Source organism: Schistocerca piceifrons, chromosome X, assembly GCF_021461385.2.
Source record: "Schistocerca piceifrons isolate TAMUIC-IGC-003096 chromosome X, iqSchPice1.1, whole genome shotgun sequence".
NCBI classification, from domain to species: Eukaryota; Metazoa; Arthropoda; class Insecta; order Orthoptera; family Acrididae; genus Schistocerca; species Schistocerca piceifrons.
Genome location: NC_060149.1, coordinates 251,765,942 through 251,788,051, shown reverse-complemented (window position 1 = coordinate 251,788,051; position 22,110 = coordinate 251,765,942). Strand labels below are relative to the sequence as shown.

Here is a 22,110-nt window from a genome sequence, read left to right as displayed (position 1 = left end):
TCTACGCTACAAATACAGGGTGATTCAAAAAGAATACCACAGCTTTAGGAATTTAAAACTCTGCAACGACAAAAGGCAGAGCTAAGCACTATCTGTCGGTGAATTAAGGGAGCTATAAAGTTTCATTTAGTTGTACATTTGTTCGCTTGAGGCGCTGTTGACTAGGCGTCAGCGTCAGTTGATGCTAAGATGGCGACCGCTCAACAGAAAGCTTTTTGTGTTATTGAGTACGGCAGAAGTGAATCGACGACAGTTGTTCAGCGTGCATTTCGAACGAAGTATGGTGTTAAACCTCCTGATAGGTGGTGTATTAAACGTTGGTATAAACAGTTTACAGAGAATGGGTGTTTGTGCAAAAGGAAAAGTTCTGGACGGCCGATCTTACGGCTGATCTTACCCCCTGCGATTTTTTCTTATGGGGGTATGTTAAGGATATGGTGTTTCGGCCACCTCTCCCAGCCACCATTGATGATTTGAAACGAGAAATAACAGCAGCTATCCAAACTGTTACGCCTGATATGCTATAGAGAGTGTGGAACGAGTTGGAGTATCGGGTTGATATTGCTCGTGTGTCTGGAGGGGGCCATATTGAACATCTCTGAACTTGTTTTTGAGTGAAAAAAACCTTTTTAAATACTCTTTGTAATGATGTATAACAGAAGGTTATATTATGTTTCTTTCATTAAATACACATTTTTAAAGTTGTGGTATTCTTTTTGAATCACCCTGTATAAAGAAATCGAAAAATGGCGTTAGTTACAAAAATAAATTTTTGATTTCGACAATGTAGGTGGAAAGGTTAGGGTAATGTCAATGCAGAACTTGTGGGAATTGCCTTCAGAACTTCGGAAGATCAACCTCTGAATTTCGTGGTGGTTCACCTTCCAACAAGATCTTAAAATGAATCTTACTATTTCTAATACATATTTAAAAGGACACTGAAGAGTAATGTAGCTCTGACAATGTCAAACAGGTGCTATAGCGGATGATCACGAGATACAGATTACAATGTTTATAATTATTTAAATGTGTGGTGGAGAAGAAGATCGGCATTAGCAAGTTGAGGCAGGGACGCTTCTTAAGCGAGGGCCGTCAAATGACGGCAACTGTAAGTCGTTAGAGACTCTTACATAGGAAGTAGATAGCCGATTAGTTCTCGTTTTTGAGAGTAATATAGGGAGGATCGTACAGGTCGGTAGTTGTTCAATTAAAAGCATCGACCGAGCGAGGTGGCGCAGTGGTTCGACACTGGACTCGCATTCGGGAGGACGACGGTTCAATCCCGCGTCCGGCCATCCTGATTTAGGTTTTCCGTGATTTCCCTAAATCACTCCAGGCAAATGCCGGGATGGTTCCTCTGAAAGGGCACGGCCGACTTCCTTCCCCATCCTTCCCTAATCCGATGAGACCGATGACCACGCTGTCTGGTCTCCTTCCCCAAAAACCAACCAACCAAAAGCATCGAAAGAAGTAAGTCGGCGAAATTTGACATCATCTTAAGTCATGTGATTATGCAGTTGATGGGGCTGTTTTGGAGTTGAAATTTAGAAAACGGAAGAAAGGAAGTAGATAAGAAGCAGTAGCTGGTCTGACAAACTACGGGTACACGATGTACGGGTGAGTAATCTTTTAGGGATTCCACGGTGTTAGTAAGCAACTATGGACGGAATAGTAATGAGATTCTACAGTACAAAAAAACTACTCCTCGCGACTTAAATGCGGCCAACAAGAGTGAGTACTCACACAATGTTTGCTGTTATGACTTGTATCAATGGTGAAGTATACCCCGAATCACTATGCAGTGAGTTTATACTTTTTATGCGATGCGCTCAGGACAATTTGAGCTGCTGCATACTGTCAGTGGACTGCCCCGTGGTATGATCTATTAGAATACTGCACAGTACTAAGTAGTTCTGTAAAAGAAATCGCCGTCAGGAGGATTGACTTAGAATTAAATGGAACGCTTTTGGTTTCGATCAGAATGCTGACTTCATTCAGCATATTTAAAGAACTGGCTTGGATGCTGTTTCTCACGAAAAAAGGCTACTGTTCATTCAAATAGACTTCAGTACCTTGAACTGCCATAAAAGCCAACGGTGGATCTAACCCTCATTAATACGATTAATACACTGAGTGTAATCGAAATGTTTCGAATAGTGTGTAGGTATATTGCGAAGAGGGCTATGTCGTATTGAGTAGATGTTGTGTAAGAACAGAGAGCCAATAATGCACGGTACAAAAAAGGCAACGACAGGAAACCGAAATGGTATGCCACCATAAACGCTGGGGATGTAAAACTCTTCCCCTCCATGAATGACTTTAAATTGTCACTAAATGAAAAATTTTGATAGAATTGAAGGAAAAACTAGAGCGCAAGTATGATGCAGAGACTTACATGGGAGCCGGCAAAGCGGCAGGCGGTGGTGCCACGGGCGGCGGGTAGCGGCACACGATTGTGATGATCTCGTCGCCATCCATCTCCAGCCCCGGGTGGAAGCGCACCACGATGTTGTTCGTGAACACTCGCTGCGGTTCCTGTTCAACACATGTCATCGCTATAGTTATTCAGCTGCGTAAGAAACTTCACTCGAAATACAAACATGCAAAGGAAAAAATGACCACCAAAGGGTGTTGCCACCATCCTTCGCCTTAAGGGGGGTAGGACGTCAAACGGGCCGACTTGGAGCAGGAGAGGCACTACAGGACATTTTATTTTCTACTGTCTATACTTTTACAAATAAATTTATAAAACTTTGTCAGCATGACCAGGAAGGATTCACGATTCACACTCATAGCAGTGGAAGTGCAAAAACATAGCAAAATAATTTTTATTTAGATATGAAATTTCATCATTTTTTCACTTACTGTTGGCTGCATTTGTTGCTATAGGTACATTTTTCTTCACAAGTAAAAGAGATTATTTGATGAATTTTGCACAGCATACAAACCATACTTACAGGTGTATGAAGCTGTAGAATTTTCCAAATCTATTAAAAACTGTGGTAAAAATTGAGATAATTAACTACAAAATTTGATTTTTTTCTAAACATAAAGTTTAAAACGTAACAGCACATTCATTTTCTTATCAATTAAATAGATTCTAGAGTTTCGGACACCTGTAAGTGTGGTTTTTATGCTGTGCAAAATTCATCGAACAGTCTCTCTTACTTATGAAGAAAAGTGTACCTATAGCAACAAATGCAGCCAATAGTAAGCGAAAAAATGATGAAATTTCTCATGTACAAAAATTATTTTGTTATGTTTTTGAACTTCCGCTGCTACGAGTGTAAATCCTGAGTCCTTCCTGGTCATGCTGACAAAGTTTTATGAATTTACTTGTAAAAGTATAGACAGTAGAAAATAAAATGTCCTGTGGTGCCTCTCCTGCTCCAAGTCGGCCCGTTTGACGTCCTTCCCCCCTTAAGGGCGGGTTGAACTCTGCTGGGGACACTTTCAATGAGGTGTCTGAATTACTGTGCAGGAGTGGCAGCCTATACCTCCTCAAGAGCTGAAACCAAAGAAGACAGTTATGTTGGAAGCTGGGGGTCTGGAGCGAAGCCGCATTTCTAACTTATCCCAGAAGTGTTCCACCTGCTCACGTCGGTAGTCTGATCGGGGCAGCCCATTTAAGGAATGTTACTGTACACAAACCATTGCCTAGCAGATGCTGCTTTATGATGGGGTGTATTGTCATACTGATTCAATCATCGCTTCCGAACTGTTCCTCTACTGTACGCAGTGCACAATACCGTAAAATGTGTACATATCCTTCCACATTGTACGCTTTCTTAAGTGCAATAAGGGGACGACACCGAAATCTCGAAAAACATCTCCATATCGTAACACCATCTCATCCGTACTTCACTGTAGGTACTATACATAATGACCAGTAACGTAGTAACGTTCTACCGGCATTCGCCAATCCCAAACCCTTGCATCGGATTGCCACAGGGCATAGCGTGATTCATCACTCCAAGTCACTCTTTTCCAGTCACCCACTGTAAAGTCGCATCGCTCTTTAGACCACTTAAAGTGTCGCTTAACACTGACTACGGAAATGCGTGGCTTATAAGGTGGTACTCGACTGTGGTACCATTCGAATTGGACAGCTTTAGAAGGATTTAAATGTTCCTGGTGGTTTCGTTACTCAGGTAACAGCCAATGACTAATCTACGTTCGAAGTCACTGAGCTCTGCTGACCGACCCCATTCTGCTCTTTTACTTTCCTGCTAAGAGTGCAATACTCGCCGCCTCCTTTCACACTGGCGGTTCCGCCTCTCATGACATCTAGTGGTCAGTCCTGCATTAAATAGGGCTGTCCGAAAATTTTTGGTCTGATATTGTATATCTCGGAAAAAGTGAACGTTTATTTACACACAAGTTTGTAGATGGTAGGTGTAAGACAACCTATATCTCCGTTGAGGTGCTACAGGATGTGTGTCAAGCCTGTGCAAACTCCGGATGTGCCCTCTTGTAACCACAAAGCGATCTTGCACTCGCGCATAGAAAAATTAGTTCAACTGCTGGATAACAACCTCTGGAATGGAGATCACGCTCACCTACCTCAGCCCCACCATTGACCGTCACCTCACCTGGATCCCTCATCTCTGCTCCATCCAATCCAAAGCCCACAACCGCCTCCGGCTCCTCAAACTCCTCTCTGGCTGGACATGGGGGTTGCACCCCTCTACCATCCTCCACACCTACAAATCCTTAATCCGTCCCATCCTCTGTTATGCCAGTCCTGCCTGGATATCTACCCCCCCCCCCCCCAAATTCTATAAGTCCCTCCAGATCCTTGAGCATCATGCACTCCGCCTCGCCTTCCGTATACGCCTCCTGTCCCCCACGCGGATCCTCTATGACCTCATTCCTTTCCCCCATCTGCTCCTATTCCTCGAACATATCTGCATACTCTACACCTCCCGCCGCCTTGATCCCCCTCACCCCCTGGTTGCTCCTCTCCTCTCCCATCCCCGCCCCCTGCCACGTCTTCACTGTTGTGTCCCTCCTACCCTCCATCTCTACACCCTTCATCTCCTTTCGCAAGGTGGCTTCCACCCACTCCCCCTCCCGGATGATGCCCTCTCTCCCTCCATTTATCCCTCCTATCAACTCTGATCCTCACTCCCCCTCCTTTCCTCTGTCCTTTTTCCGGGCTCCCTCTCCCCCCTTCCATCCTCTTTTTTCCCCACCTCCCCTCTCTCTGCCCCTTTCTCTTCCCCGAGTCCTTTTGCATTTCCCTCCTCTGCCTTTTCCCATTTCCTCTCGCGTCTACTCTGCCCCTCTCCCCCCTTATGAGTCCTCTCCCTCCTTTGGTCCCCCCCCCATTTTTCGTTTTTTCCTCTCCTCCCTCCTTGTTTTCCCCCTCCTCCAGGTTCCCCCCCCCCCCTGCCCTTGGCTAGGGAGTGTCATCTCTGTGCCGACATTTTCGTGCGGTGTTTTACAGTGAGTGTTTTACAGTGAGATTTCCGTGTTGTGTGTCTTGGGAAGTATTGCGAACGGCCATCATACTGTCGCTGGGTGTGATTTTCTTTTATCTCTTGCGAACAGAAACCAGACTGTCGGCATGTTTTTTTTTTAATTGTGTGTCTACTATGTTACTTGTCTGATCCCTGTGTATTTTATTAACATTGCCAACCCCTTTGCTTTCTGTTTTAACTTTCCACAATTTTCTGCAATTTTACACTTTAAGTCACCGTTTTATCGCCTGTTTTTCTTGTTTCTTTTCTTCTTCCGTTTTTAAAAACGTCTGTAGGCTGTAGAGCAGCCTACTAAGCTGCTGCCAGCCCGCCCCCTTCGGAGTGCATTGAAATTCAATAAAGTAAAAAAAAAAAAAAAAACGGAGATCACAATCCACGGCGCCTTGGAAGTTCAAGCTTTGCAATGGAGGCCCAACCAGGCTCTGTTCACTTGTGTCTCATACTTTCTCAATGTGGGACAATTCTGGCCACCGACTTGCCGCAGCTTCGACACACTCCTTAGAGAATACGTTTGGTAATACCAGTTTACAGAGTGCATCCCCACGTCGCAACCGAAACGGCAGTACAACAAGTTGGAGGGTGTTTTGGACGTACGCTGCGGTGATTAGTGTACTCAGAATGAACTCTTATTGCCGCACTACATCCAGATAGAGCAAACTACACTCCTGGAAATGGAAAAAAGAACACATTGACACCGGTGTGTCAGACCCACCATACTTGCTCCGGACACTGCGAGAGGGCTGTACAAGCAATGATCACACGCACGGCACAGCGGACACACCAGGAACCGCGGTGTTGGCAGTCGAATGGCGCTAGCTGCGCAGCATTTGTGCACCGCCGCCGTCAGTGTCAGCCTGTTTGCCGTGGCATACGGAGCTCCATCGCAGTCTTTAACACTGGTAGCATGCCGCAACAGCGTGGACGTGAACCGTATGTGCAGTTGACGGACTTTGAGCGAGGGCGTATAGTGGGCATGCGGGAGGCCGGGTGGACGTACCGCCGAATTGCTCAACACGTGGGGCGTGAGGTCTCCACAGTACATCGATGTTGTCGCCAGTGGTCGGCGGAAGGTGCACGTGCCCGTCGACCTGGGACCGGACCGCAGCGACGCACGGATGCACGCCAAGACCGTAGGATCCTACGCAGTGCCGTAGGGGACCGCACCGCCACTTCCCAGCAAATTAGGGACACTGTTGCTCCTGGGGTATCGGCGAGGACCGTTCGCAACCGTCTCCATGAAGCTGGGCTACGGTCCCGCACACCGTTAGGCCGTCTTCCGCTCACGCCCCAACATCGTGCAGCCCGCCTCCAGTGGTGTCGCGACAGGCGTGAATGGAGGGACGAATGGAGACGTGTCGTCTTCAGCGATGAGAGTCGCTTCTGCCTTGGTGCCAATGATGGTCGTATGCGTGTTTGGCGCCGTGCAGGTGAGCGCCACAATCAGGACTGCATACGACCGAGGCACACATGGCCAACACCCGGCATCATGGTGTGGGGAGCGATCTCCTACACTGGCCGTACACCACTGGTGGTCGTCGAGGGGACACTGAATAGTGCACGGTACATCCAAACCGTCATCGAACCCATCGTTCTACCATTCCTAGACCGGCAAGGGAACTTGCTGTTCCAACAGGACAATGCACGTCCGCATGTATCCCATGCCACCCAACGTGCTCTAGAAGGTGTAAGTCAACTACCCTGGCCAGCAAGATCTCCGGATCTGTCCCCCATTGAGCATGTTTGGGACTGGATGAAGCGTCGTCTCACGCGGTCTGCACGTCCAGCACGAACGCTGGTCCAACTGAGGCGCCAGGTGGAAATGGCATGGCAAACCGTTCCACAGGACTACATCCAGCATCTCTACGATCGTCTCCATGGGAGAATAGCAGCCTGCATTGCTGCGAAAGGTGGATATACACTGTACTAGTGCCGACATTGTGCATGCTCTGTTGCCTGTGTCTATGTGCCTGTGGTTCTGTCAGTGTGATCATGTGATGTATCTGACCCCAGGAATGTGTCAATAAAGTTTCCCCTTCCTGGGACAATGAATTCACGGTGTTCTTATTTCAATTTCCAGGAGTGTATTTTTTATTCCGGGAAATTACAGCTATTGAAAGGCACGATGTTAGGAAGAACTGCGCCAAAAGCTCGTAAAATTGTTGTTTATTAAAACACAACCGGTTTCGCTGCTTAAATCCGCATCATCAAGTGCAACCTACACGGTAAAAAGCAAAGTACAGTGTCACCACATTTTATGGATATTAAAATTAATAGAGGAATGTCTGAAATGTACTCACAACGTTAAAATGGTTCAAATGGCTCTGAGCACTATGCGACTTAACTACTGAGGACATCAGTCGCCTAGAACTTAGAACTAATTAAACCTAACTAACCTAAGGACATCACACACATCCATGCCCGAGGCAGGATTCGAAATTGCGACACAACGATAAAAGATCATAGGCACACACATCGCTCCTAGTACTGACGATATTCTCTAAATTGTAAATTTTGACTAGGAGCGACGGATATGCCTACGATCTCTGAATTTGTGAGTATATTTCAGACATTCCTCTATCAGTTTTAATATCTATAAAATGTGGTGACGCTGTACTTTGCTTTTTACCGTGTAGGCTGAACATGATGATACGGCTTTAAGCCGCGAAACCGGTTGTGCTTTAATAAACAACAATTTTACCAGTTGTCAGCAGAGTCCTTTCTAACAACTTGGCGGATAGAGCAGTAATGAGTATTCAGGCAAAACCTTCTCTTGTCAGAAATCTACATCATTCTTCCCCCCAACTGCCTTCAAGGCACCGTTGCAGGAAGACTACACGGTGGTATTACATCGAAAGAAGTTCAGCTAGTGCGACGGGTAGTCATAGCCAGTTCGCCAGCAACAGTTTGCTGCCGGACCTCGGGGGCACTCCGTGCTCTGCACGATGCCTGGGAGTGTGATGTGACGGTCCAGACGGGAACGCTCTCTTTTTCTCCATTCCTGCAGCATTTGGGCTGCTTTCATGGTGTACAGATTTATCTTCACGGCTCGAAACCGAGACATGAGTGACTGAATCATTTGAATTTCATTTCTGTTGCGCGTCCAGTGGAAAGAACGTAATGTTGACTGTAACCATTCTTGATGGAGTTTCCAGTGATTTATTCGCCTCCCATAAAGAAAACGGAGAATATGGCGGTATTCTATGAACACTGATTGTCGAAAGACTCTGTACAAGGTCCAGTACGTTCGTCAAGTTCGATAAACCTGATGCGACCGTGTAACGGTCTATTTGTAACTACATTTAAAAAAATTCCATTTATCGAATATTTGGTTTCACTGCGTGTCTTTCGCTATTTGAGACGTCCCCTGTAGCCTTCTATATTACTAAACTGCTAACTCGGTGCGCAGTGCACATCCCAGTAACGGGTTGCCTATCTAACGGCTTCCAGGGGCAGCAAAAATTTCGTTTTCAATATTTCATGTAATTATTAACTGAACTCAATGCTGTCTCATAATCTATTCATTAAACTTACGTTTAAGGTTTAATACAAAAATCAAGTATGAAAGTTAGAAACTGCATATATAGCTTGAGGCAGCATAACTCACGGCGCGCCAATTATCCAGACTATATTCATCTAGTATTTGAGAATGAGAGCACTTTGCGCCTTCTAACAAACTTCAGACATAATTTCGAACGATTTTCGTACTTTTTACTGCTGATACTTCACACGAAATAATGAAAGTTTATGGCTTACTATATTTTCGCAGTTCATTAACACTTCATCACTAGGCACGATGTTTTAATTTATTAGTCCTTTACTGCTAACTCTGTTCACAACATATTTTGCCGACAGTATCCACATCTACCACTGAATGTACCTCCAAGGTTATATCATTGTAACACAGATAGTTCAGGAGATGTAGCGCCAAAAACATTGAGATGAGTGAAAAACTACCTTTTTTTTGCGTGAATTACTAAGCCCGTGTTTATTAATGTGAGCATTTAGCGACTCCCAACAAACGTTACAAATAATTTCAGAAATTTTCTAAACTCTTCCATTAGTTTATAAGTCAATAATTCGAAACTAATGAAATCAACATAAACCGACGGAAAAAATTGCAACACAAAAAATAATTAATGTGGAGTAATGAAATTTTGGGAATATATTTGTCTAGGTAACACATTTAAGAGCCCGCATCTCGTGGTCGTGCGGTAGCGTTCTCGCTTCCCACGCACGGGTTCCCGGGTTCGATTCCCGGCGGAGTCAGGGATTTTCTCTGCCTCGTGATGGCTGGGTGTTGTGTGCTGTCCTTAGGTTAGTTAGGTTTAAGTAGTTCTAAGTTCTAGGGGACTGATGACCATAGATGTTAAGTCCCATAGAGAAAAAAAATAAAAAAAAACACATTTAAGAGATTAACACTGCAAGATCACTGGTTAATGTAAGCGCGAGATAAGCCGGTGAAAATGTGAAACGCTGATACATTACTGACCGGTGTAACGGCCAGAATGTAGAAAGCAAGCATGCAAACGTGCATGCATCGTGTTGTACAGGTGCCGGATGTCAGTTTGTCGGATGGAATTCCACGCTTGTGGCACTTGGTCGGTCAGTACAGGGCCGGTTAATGCTGTTTCTGGATGACGATTGAGTTGTCGTCCGATGATGTCCCATATCTAATCAGACGTTTGAAGCTGTGCTACACACGGGAGTTCGATTCTTTAGAGAATCGGTGTTGGGGTTACTCATTATGATCAGACAAAGTGACGTACATTTGTTCATTCATTAACACATATATCGTATTTTGTAAATTCAGTGATGAAGAAGAGACGTAAAGGACGTGTAGCGAGTGACGTTATACATTATCTGGACGAAGCAGCCACGCCACCAGAGGCTACTTCTGTAAGGTATAGTAACAACAAATGTTAGAACTGGTGCTAATCTACTCAAATTGCCAGTGATGGGAATCACTTTTAGATCACTTTTTTATATTATGAGAAAAGCATCTACTTTGAAAAACGTCGCTGCTCTTCCTCTACATCTACATCTACATACATACTCCGCAATCCACCATACGGTGCGTGGCGGAGGGTACCTCGTACCACAACTAGCATCTTCTCTCCCTGTTCCACTCCCAAACAGAACGAGGGAAAAATAACTGCTTATATGCCTCTGTACGAGCCCTAATCTCTCTTATCTTATCTTTGTGGTCTTTCTGCGAAATATAAGTTGGCGGCAGTAAAATTGTACTGCAGTCAACCTCAAATGCTGGTTTTCTAAATTTCTTCAGTAGCGATTCACGAAAAGAACGCCTCCTTTCCTCCAGAGACTCCCACCCGAGTTCCTGAAGCATTTCCGTAACACTCGCGTGATGGTCAAACCTACCAGTAACAAATCTAGCAGCCCGCCTCTGAATTGCTTCTATGTCCTCCCTCAATCCAACCTGACAGGGATCCCAAACACTCGAGCAGTACTCAAGAATAGGTCGTATTAGTGTTTTATGAGCGGTCTCCTTTACAGATGAACCACATCTTCCCAAAATTCTACCAATGAACCGAAGACGACTATTCGCCTTCCCCACAACTGCCATTACATGCTTGTCCCACTTCATGTCGCTCTGCAATGCTACGCCCAAATATTTAATCGACGTGACTGTGTCAAGCGCTACACTACTAATGGAGTTATCAAACATTACGGGATTCTTTTTCCTATTCATCTGCATTAATTTACATTTATCTATATTTAGAGTTAGCTGCTATTCTTTACACCAATCACATATACTGTCCAAGTCATCTTGTATCCTCCTACAGTCACTCAACGACTCTTACACCACTCAGCTATTGTTTTTATCTGCTACTTCACACTAAGCATTCATGTAACTTTACTGGTTTAGGATAACGATATCAGCTGTCTATATACTGGAAAATCTAACATCTGTTTAATATGAGCATCAATGTTAATCGGAATTTACATTAATGACACCAGATATCCTGTTCTATTATAAAAGGAATGACTAATTTGGCATTACATTACTTTATTTTTCGTTATCGAACGTGTTCCAGTTTCCTATATGATGTCTGTCGGCAGCCTGTTAAAGAATTCTGAATCAAGATATATGAGGGGACTTCAAAAGTTAAGTTACACGTTTTGTACGACACCAGAAACATTGAGTAACAAGAGTGGCGCTTTGTCGGAAGAGAGTACATGGTCTCGGTTTCCTGCAGACGCAGTTCTGCCGTACTACGGATAACAAGCCAACTGTAGTGCGCGAGTGAAATGGTGCGGTAACTGGAAACATACTCCAAAGTTGAAGTACGCGAGACAGTACGATTCTTGTGGGAAAATGTCTAAATTGCACATAGATTCACCGTGAAGCTCTTGCGTTTTCTGGATTAAATGTAATGTCGCGTCCAGCCGTAGGAAAATGGTGCCAACAATTTGAACAAGGTCGCACAGGCATGGGATGCTTCTGATCGAGAAGGAAGGCCATGGAAACCGACCACAAACGACGATGTCCAGGTAGTCGAGGAACTGATTCGCAGCAATTACAAATTTTCCAATGACGAGGACGTTCACACAACTGTTCTCGAATTGCTCCTTGACCAATGAGGGCACGTCTATTGTCGAGCAATTGAACGACTGGTAGAACGCTCCGGCCGTTGTTTACAGAAACTTGGAGACTATATTGTAAAATGGATTCATGCATCTGTGTCACTTTAAAGTGTAGTGCAAGACTAAATAAAACTTACTTGGCCTGCCGTAATAACGTGTAGCTTACGTTTTGAAGCCACTCGCAGATCCCCATTTTGGAGCCCAGACAGCAACGAAAAGAATACACAGCATGTTTCGAAGTCTTGGTGACAAACGTCTAGGGGTGATAGATCACGTCACGAGGAACTACTTTTGTCAGAGGCAAAAAGGTTCACTGATGATTCGAAGCGACGCTAGGCGTCCTTTAGTGTTCGCTGGCTCTGGGACGACGAGTTTTCACCGAACTAGCAGGGTGCAGCATACTACCCACCCCAGGAAACTGATACAGTGATTTTCAACACGAAAAGCGTAAGAATGACTGTATTTAAGCGTAGGAAGAAGTTTTAGAGGCGAGTCAGGAACCTCGGTTATGTCCAGCTTACCGCCTATCACGCGGAGAGGTGTGACTGGATGTTAGGCAACACGCACTGCATACGAAACTTGCAGAGTACCTACGCCGTGCCGCGCCCTGTCGCGTTGTCATCGATAAAAATTCCATCGTTATTTGGGAACATTAAATCCATGAATGGTTGCAAATGGTCTCCAAGTAGCCGAACATAACCATTGGCAGTCCGTTATCGGTTCAGTTGAACCAGAGGATCCATTCAATTTCATGTAAACATAGCCCCGTGGTCGTGCGGTAGCGTTCTCGCTTCCCCCGCCCGGGTTCCCGGGTTCGATTCCCGGTGGGGTCAGAGCCACTGTCAACTGTCAAACACAGCACACACGTTAATGGAGCTACAACCAGGTTGCAAAAAAATGGTTCAAATGGCTCTGAGCACCATGGGACTTAACTTCTGAGGTCATCAGTGCCCTAGAACTTAGAATTACTTAAACCTAACTAACCTAAGGACATCACACACATCCATGCCCGAGGCAGGATTCGAACCTGCGACCGTAGCGGTCGCGCGGTTCCAGACTGTAGCGCCTAGAACCGCTCGGCCACTCCGGCCGGCAACCAGGTTGCACATTGTCTCAATGAAAACTTGGTTCCATGGCTTCGTGGGTCTATGCCACTCTCTAACCCTACCATCAGCGCTTACCAACTGAAATCGGTACTCATCTGACTAGGCCACGGTTTTCCGGTCGTCTAGGGTCCAACTAATATGGTCACGAGCGCAGGAGAGGCGCTGCAGGGGATGTCACGCTGTTAGGAAACGCACATGCGTCGGTCGTCTGCTGCCATTGCCCATTAACGCCAAATTTCAGCGCACTGTTCTAACAGATACGTTCGTCGTCTGTCCCACATTGATTTCTGTGGTTATTTCACGCAGGGTTGCTTTATGTCAGTACTGACAACTCTGCGCAAACGCCGCTGCTCTCGGTCGTTAAGTGAAGGCTGTCGGCCACTGTGTTGTCAGTTGTGAGAGATAATGTCTGCTGAAATTTGATATTCTCGGCACACTCTGGACACTGTGGATCTCAGAAAATTAATTCCCAAACAATTTACGAAGTGAAATGTTCGATCTGTCTAGCTCCAACTTCACTACTGGCCATTAAAATTGCTACACCACGAAGATGACGTTCTACAGACGCGAAATTTAACCGACAGGAAGAAGATGCTGTGATATGCAAATGATTAGCTTTTCAGAGCATTCACACAAGATTGGCGCCGGTGGAGACACCTACAAAGTGCTGACATGAGGTAAGTTTCCAACCGATTTCTCATACACAAACAGCTTTTGACCGGCGTTGCCTGGTGGAACGTTGTTCTGATGCCTCGTGTAACGAGGAGAAATGCGTACCATCACGTTTCCGACTTTGACAAAGGTCAGATTGTAGCCTATCACGATTGCGCTTTATCGTATCGCGACATTGCTTCTCGCGTTGGTCGAGATCCAATGACTGTTAGCAAAATATGGAATCGGTGGGTTCAGGAGGGTAATACGGAACTCCGTGATGCATCCCAACGGCCTCGTATCACTAGCAGTCGAGATGACAGGCATCTTATCCGCATGGCTGTAACGGATCGTGCAGCCACGTCTCGATCCCTGAGTCAACAGATGGGGACGTTTGCAAGACAACAACCATCTGCACGAACAGTTCGACGACGTTTTCAGCAGCAAGGACTATCGGCTCTGAGACCATGGCTGCGGTTACCCTTGACGCTGCATCACAGAGAGGAGCGCCTGCGATGGTGTACTCAACAACGAACCTGGGTGCACGAATGGCAAAACGTCAGTTTTTCAGATGAATCCAGGTTCTGTTTACAGCATCATGATGGTCGCATCCGTGTTTGGCGACATCGCGGTGAACGCACATTGGAAGCGTGTATTCGTCATCGCTATACTGGCGTATCATCCGACGTGATGGTATGGGGTGCCATTGGTTACACGTCTCCGTCACCTCTTGTTCGCATTGACGGCACTTTGAACAGTGGACGTTACATTTCAGTTGCGTTACGACCCGTGTCTCTACCCTTCATTCGATCCCTGCGAAACCCTACATTTCAGCAGGATAATGCACGACCGCATGTTGCAGGTCCTGTACGGGCCTTTCTGGATACAGAAAATGTTCGATTGCTGCCCTGACCAGCACATTCTCCAGATCTCTCACCAATTGTAAACGTCTGGTCAATGGTGGCCGAGCAGCTGGCTCGTCACAATACGCCAGTCACTACTGTTGATGAACTGTGGTATTGTGTTGAAAATGCATGGGCAGCTGTACCTGTACACGCCATCCAAGCTCTGTTTGACTCAATACCCAGGCTTATCAAGGCCATTATTACGGCCAGAGGTGGTTGTTTTGGGTACTGATTTCTCAGGATCTATGCACCCAAATTGCGTGAAAATGTAATCACATGTCAGTTCTAGTATAATATATTTGTCCAATGAATACCCGTTTATCATCTCCATTTCTTCTTGGTGTAGCAATTTTAATGGCCAGTAGTGTATTATTCCGCGTTCCAAGTCTGTTAATTCCCGTCGTGCGGCCGTAATCACATGGGAAACTTTTTCACATGGTTCACCTGAGTACAAATGACAGTTCCGCCAATGTACTGCCCTTTTATATCTTGTGCGCGCGATACTACTGCCATCTGTATATGTGCATATTGCTATCCCAAGACTTCTCTCATTAGTGTATTTTGATAGTGGCACTAATAGCACGGCTGCTGATCACTCACTGTGAAAAGAGGGAGTAAATGTCTACTTCAAAGAGTCAAAGAACAAAGATACTTCAAGCTGTACACTGGCCGGTGAACGTTTGAGAGCACACGTACCTGTATAGTTCCGCAGCCCTTGAGCGGCAGCTCGAGACGGTACGTGGTGGCGCCCTTGCCGGCCACTTGACATGCGCTATTCCTGTCGAAGTCAGCGTACGCAATGCCGAAGAAGGGCTCCTTGAACTTGAGGGTGATATCCATGGAGCCCGACCCGCAGTACAGCGTACCCTTAGTCCGATTCAGCGTTATCTCTGGAGAAAGATCGTCCAGCTTCGTCACCTGAAAATTAAGAAATGCCTTTAATCGGTCAGGTCATATGAACACATTGTGAAGACTGACTCAAACTCTCAATGACACCGCTGTCAACTTGCTAATGCTTCTGAACATTACAACTGAATTACATTAAATACATTAATACATGCATGACCAAAAGGAACTATGCATCGTAATCAGAATACACAGGCATTGTGATATCTTGCTACAACTGAAAATCTGTATCGCTCAAGCAGACGTACTATGGTGGTCACAATGGTCGAGGCGACTGGTTGGATAAGCAGAAAATCCAGGTTCAAACCCCCGTCTTGAATGAAATCTAAATTTTCAGTATTGATAAATAATACTGTATTTGGTTAGCTGTGTGAGTGAAAAGACGGGATACATTTATTTGATTTCATCTTGCCATTTATTTTATTTTATCAAGTATTTCCCATTACAGCCTACAAAAGGTTTCATAAAAAAACTCCAAGACTCTTCTGCCAGCTAGCCACATATATTAACCCACGTCTGCTTGATAATCATTAAAAAAAAAATACATATAAAATTCAGATCTGTCTATCAAGTCTTTACTTATATTAACAGCGGAAAATAACTTGAGCAAGGTAATCAATAAATGTGAAAGCTACTGCTACGATAGTTACATTTTGGCTTCCGAATTTGAACAAACTATTTTAAGCATATATGACATCAGACAAGAGACAACACATACTCCACACGTATCAGCACGCCCCTTACGAGGAAGGGACCGGCCAATATTCTCTACATGACAGCCAAGGATTTTTCGACTGGGTCTAGCGCACCCTCGTCTTCAAACCCGTACATCATGGTTTTCCACTGGGTTAGAATATTTAGGTAATAAAGTCACGATTCCAGAATGAAATTTTCACACTGAAGCGGAGTGTGCGCTGATATGAAACTTCCTTGCAGATTTAAACTACGTGGTGGACCGAGACTCGAACTCGGGACTTTTACTTTTCGCGGGCAAGTTCTCTACCGACTGAGCTACCAAGCACGACTGACGACCCCTCCTCACGGCTTTACTTCCGCCAGTACCTCGTCTCCCACCTTCCAAACTTCCAAGTTTCGCAGGAGAGCTTCTGTCAAGCTAGGAAGGTAGGGGTTGGGTTGTTTGGGGAAGGAGACCAGACAGCGAGGTCATCGGTCTCATCGGATTGGGGAAGGAAGTCGGCCGTGCCCTTTCAAAGGAACCATCCCGGCATTTGCCTGGAGCGATTTAGGGAAATCACGGAAAACCTAAATCAGAATGGCGGGACGCGGGATTGAACCGTCGTCCTCCCGAATGCGAGTCCAGTGTCTAACCACTGCGCCACCTCGCTCGGTAGGAAGGTAGGAGACGAGGTACTGGCGGATGTAAAGCTGTGAGGGGGGGGTACTCAGTCGGTACAGCATTTGCCCGCGAAGGGCGAAGATCGCGAGTTCGAGTCTCGGTCCGGCACACTGTTTTAATTTGCAAGGAAGTTTCAAAGTCACGACTGTTCACTGGAAACAACACTATCCACTACTTTCAAATTTTTTTGAATATTCTTGTTTTATCGTGAGACATGTCATACCGTTTCTTCCTCCGCCAAAAGATACTGTGTACATAAAGAGCAATGGTTCCTTACTTTAATACTACACAGCATTAGCAGACAGAGCTAATAACTGGTGTGATGGTGTTATACACCAGTGCTCTCTACTAGTTTCCTTTCTGCAGTAAAATTCTTAGTTAGTGATGAAGATTAGTGACTTGAGAAGAAGACTTCATCGAGAACCGGGCTTCCACTCTGAAATTGTCAGAATCATCTGAACATTCTAGAGCAATTAGGACAGACTTCTGTAAACAACAGAGGCACTGACTAATCCATTGTCAGCCCTCGACGAACACTATACATTAAAACAGTTCGCCACTTTTCTCTGTCGAAAATGCCTCTAAGCACTATGGGACTCAACTGCTGTGGTCATAAGTCCCTAGAACTTAGAACTACTTAAACCTAACTAACCTAAGGACATCACACACATCCATGCCCGAGGCAGGATTCGAACCTGCGACCGTAGCGGTCGTGCGGTTCCAGACTGTAGCGCCTTTAACCGCTCGGCCACTCCGGCCGGCATCTCTGTCGAACTCGAGCTCTAGGCTACGGTGCGTTTGTGGATAAGTCTAAACACGCACAGAAACATGTGGCACCTCGGTCACACAGAGCTCCATAATACCACATTTTTGCAAGCCTCTCTGAATTGCCAGTCTCTAAGAATCTCACATTTTATCGTTACCTTAACGTTGATGGGAAGCCAGTCAAAGGGAAAGGGCGAATAAAGAAATAGAACCAGCAGTAAGACAAGGAGATGGCTTGTCGCCTCTACTATTTAACGGTGCATTGTAGAAAGTGGTAAGAGGACGGAGGAAGGCCATAAGTACTAAGGATATACAACTAGGTAGGAAGCCAAACAAGATGACTGTAGATTTTCTAGCATTTGCACATGACAAGACACTTACTAATACTCACATGAAAGTGCACAAGAGCAAACACAGAAATGGAACGTCAATCAGCAGAAGAAGGATTACAAATTTTATTTGAAAAAAAAACCAGTTGATAAGAACAATTTATATAGAGTTGACTTTTTTAAATATCTAAAAGAATGGACATCAAACAGCATCAAGAGAAAGAGAGCAATAGGGACTAGAAAATATAATATGGAGAGGGCCTTTCAAAAACCAAGAAACATCTGTACTACAAAATCTTTATCCTGGAACAAAAAACTGAAACATTATGAAACAGTGGTCATATCTTAAATGCTCCATGCAGCTCGAAAAATTAAAAAAAAATGAAAGAAGACTCCTAAGAAAAATGCTGTGACCAAAAAGCAGCATTGAATCAGAACACAGATTAAGATCTAATACAGAACAATATCTTGAAGTTGAAAAGGTAACGGATGTAACGAAGAAAAGGAGATTACATTCTATGAACTCATATGAAGGATGAATAACGACAAAATAACCAAGCGAATCTTTGACTTAGTAAAAAATTACAAACTCAGAATCAATCGCTGAAAGAAGTAGGAACAGACATCGAAAATGCAAGTGTCGAGTAGGACACAATAAGAAACAGAACATAATTTAAAGAAGCTACAGAAAAGGCAGGCTTTCAGGACGAAAAAATGAATAACTGGAAGGAAGTGGACGCAAGAAGAGAAGGAACAACACGCCAAAGAATGAACGTAGTGTGAGCCCAAAGGAAACTGTAATTAAAAGGCGCTTCAGTCTGGAACCGCGTGACCGCTACGGTCGCAGGTTCGAATCCTGCCTCGGGCATGGATGTGTGTGATGTCCTTAGGTTAGTTCGGTTTAATTAGTTCTAAGTTCTAGGCGACTGATGACCTCAGAAGTTGAGTCGCATAGTGCTCAGAGCCATTTTGTAATTAAAATCAAAGAAGCAGAAACAGTGTTGATTTATCGTACCCTCCAAAAGAACTATACAGAATAAAAAACATTAGGATGGTTGAAGCTAACATGTCTATAGACTTTTATGGAATGTTGCACCGATATCTCTACAAACGGTATGATAAACCGAAAGTGGTTTGGAATCACGAATTAGAGTGATAAACAGGTGGTCTAGAAAAAAGTTCGGGAAATGGAGTCGTCATTATAACTGAGGAGCAGAATATCTGAAATCTTTGGGCTCGTAGCTTAAATGTTTGCTTAATTACAAGGCAAGTTCTTGGTGTAAATAACCTATGTGGGAGTGAAGTCCAGTATCGTCTCCAAATAAATTACGTTCGTTGAAAGATAACTAATCGCGGATTGAAGATTCCGACGAAGAATACGCGAATAACCTCGTTCCCTACGACGCGGGAGCCACATAATAATTCGGAATGACGTGCATCACACATGCTTCCGGTTTCTGGGATAGGCAAAACAGGAAAATAATCTGCAATCTATGTCCACAGCAAGAACCCTATTTGGAGGGACTACGAGGAGGATGACAGTAATGCAGAAATGGCGCTGGCCGCTGCCAGAAGGAACGGCTTTCTGACCGTCTGGTTCGCCGACCGTGAAGGAGCAGCGAGCAGGACCGATGGAGGGGGCGGTGCTGTATAAGGACACGGCGGGTCCGTCTTCCAGAAGCAGCCACGGCGGCAGCATCGCTGCACCATTACTTCCTCACTTCAGGTAGCTATCACGCAGTCTGCACTTTTTGTCAGTGGTAAGATTGCTCCGTTAAATTTTATAAATAAAACAACGAAGGACGACTTCGGTGTAAGAGTCGTGACAAAATGTCATTCATCTCAAAATATGACGAAAGTAACTTCCGCATGATGTGTCATGGACAAGTAACACAACTCTACGAAATTTTAGTCATGCATTGAAAAAGCTGCTATAGTACAACGAAGGTAACTGACAGAGATAAGCCGGCCGCTGTGGCCGAACGGTTCTAGGCACTTCAGTCCGGAACTGCGCTGCTGCTACGGTCGCAGGTTCGAATCCTGTCTCGGGCGTGGATGTGTGTGATGTCCTTAGGTTAGTTAGGTTTAAGTAGTTCTAAGTCTAGAGGACTGATGACCTCAGATGTTAAGTCCCATAGTGCTTAGAGCCATTTGAATTTGACAGAAATAAGCAATGAGACAAACAGAAGTGACACTTTTATTCAAAGACAAGAATTACACTGATGTAACTGAGATACCAGTTCGATTTTGCACAGAGTACGCGAAGGAACTTGCCCCCCCCCCCCCCCCCGCTCCTTGCAGCGGTGTACAATAGGTCTCTAGAAGAGCGTAGCGTTCCAAAAGATTGGAAAAGTGCACAGGTCATTCCCGTTTTCAAGAAGGGACGTCGAACAGATGTGCAGAACTATAGACCTATATCTCTAACGTCGATCAGTTGTAGAATTCTGGAACACGTATTATGTCCGAGTGTAATGACTTTTCTGGAGACTAGAAATCTACTCTGTGGGAATCAACATGGGTTTCGAAAAAGACGGTCGTGTGAAACCCAGTTCGCGCTATTCGTCCACGAGACTCAAGGGGCCATAGACACGGGTTCCCAGGTAGATGCCGTCTTTCTTGACTTCCGTTGAGCCGGCCGCGGTGGCCGTGCGGTTCTAGACGCTGCAGTCCGGAACCGCAGGACTGCTACGGTAGCAGGTTCGAATCCTGCCTCGGGCATGGATGTGTGTGATGTCCTTAGGTTAGTTAGGTTTAAGTAGTTCTAGGGGACTGATGACCTCAGAAGTTAAGTCCCATAGTGCTCAGAGCCATTTGAACCATTTTTTTGACTTCCGCAAGGCGTTTGATATAGTTCCCCACAGTCGTTTAATGAACAAAGTAAGAGCATATAGACTATCAGACCAATTGTGTGATTGGATTGAAGAGTTCCTAGATAACAGAACGCAGCATGTCATTCTCAATGGAGAGAAGTCTTCCGAAGTAAGAGTGATTTCAGGTGTGCCGCAGGGGAGTGTCGTAGGACTGTTGCTATTCACAATAAATGACCTTGTGGATAACATCGGAAGTTCACTGAGGCTTTTTGCGGATGGTGCTGTAGTATATCGAGCGGTTGTAACAATGGAAAATTGTACTGAAATTGTACTGAATTTTCAAGCACGAAAGTTTCTCCCTGTGGAGGATCTATGTGCAAACATGTGCATGTGTTCACAGCGTCTGAGAAATAGGCGGGGTCCAAGCTGACAGCCTGTATGCCTTTTTTCCCCCTAGATATCTAAAAATAAATAATCAGATATCAACTGGATGTTTCATCATCGCAGGCAAAGTAGGAATCACAGCTGGATATCTGGAACTTCTCTGCATCATATCAAGCTCGTTGGTCTCCTGGTTAAGACTCTAGACTAGAATTTGGAAGTAGTGGGATTCGAATCCCGGTCCATACATTCTTAATTGATTGAGCTTACCCATTACGGATATTTTAGAACCTGTGACTGTTAACTGAATGTAAACACATGAAACTGCGACCAGTTACTTTTTTGAATAGTTATTTATTATTCCATAAACCGGTTTTCGAATCTTTTCAGGTTCATCTTCATCTCAAGAGTAAGATGAACCTGAAAAGGTTTGAAAACCGGTTCATGGGATAATAAATAGTTATTCAATAAAGTGGCTGTTTGCAGTTTTATGTATTTACATTCTTAACTGAGTATTAGCGAACGCAAGAAAGAAGTTATAAAGCAGAATGAGATTTTCACTCTGCAGCGAAGTGTGCGCTGATATGAAACTTCCTAGCAGATTATAACTGTGTGCCGGGCCGAGGCTCGAACTCGGGACCTTTGTCTTTCGCGGGCAAGTCCTCTACCAACCGAGCTACCCAAGCACGACTCACGACCCCTCCTCACAGCTTCAATTCTACCAGTACCTCGTCTCCTACCTTTCAAACTTCACAAATCTCTTCTGCGAGCCTTGCAGAACTAGCACCCCTGAACGAAAGGACATTGCATG

General features: G+C 45.0%; 1 protein-coding gene across 2 annotated transcripts in view; it reads right to left on the bottom strand.

The window, feature by feature from the left end:
* Window positions 1-22,110, bottom strand: part of LOC124723128 (flocculation protein FLO11) — a 196,042-nt gene that overhangs the window by 4,278 nt on the left and 169,654 nt on the right. For both annotated transcript variants that reach the window (XM_047248315.1, XM_047248316.1), the window contains 2 exons: window positions 15,448-15,669; window positions 2,396-2,535 (listed from right to left, as the gene is read on the bottom strand). In XM_047248315.1, coding sequence (XP_047104271.1) covers window positions 2,396-2,535; window positions 15,448-15,669 — 362 coding nt within the window. The remainder of the gene's footprint in view (window positions 1-2,395; window positions 2,536-15,447; window positions 15,670-22,110) is intronic.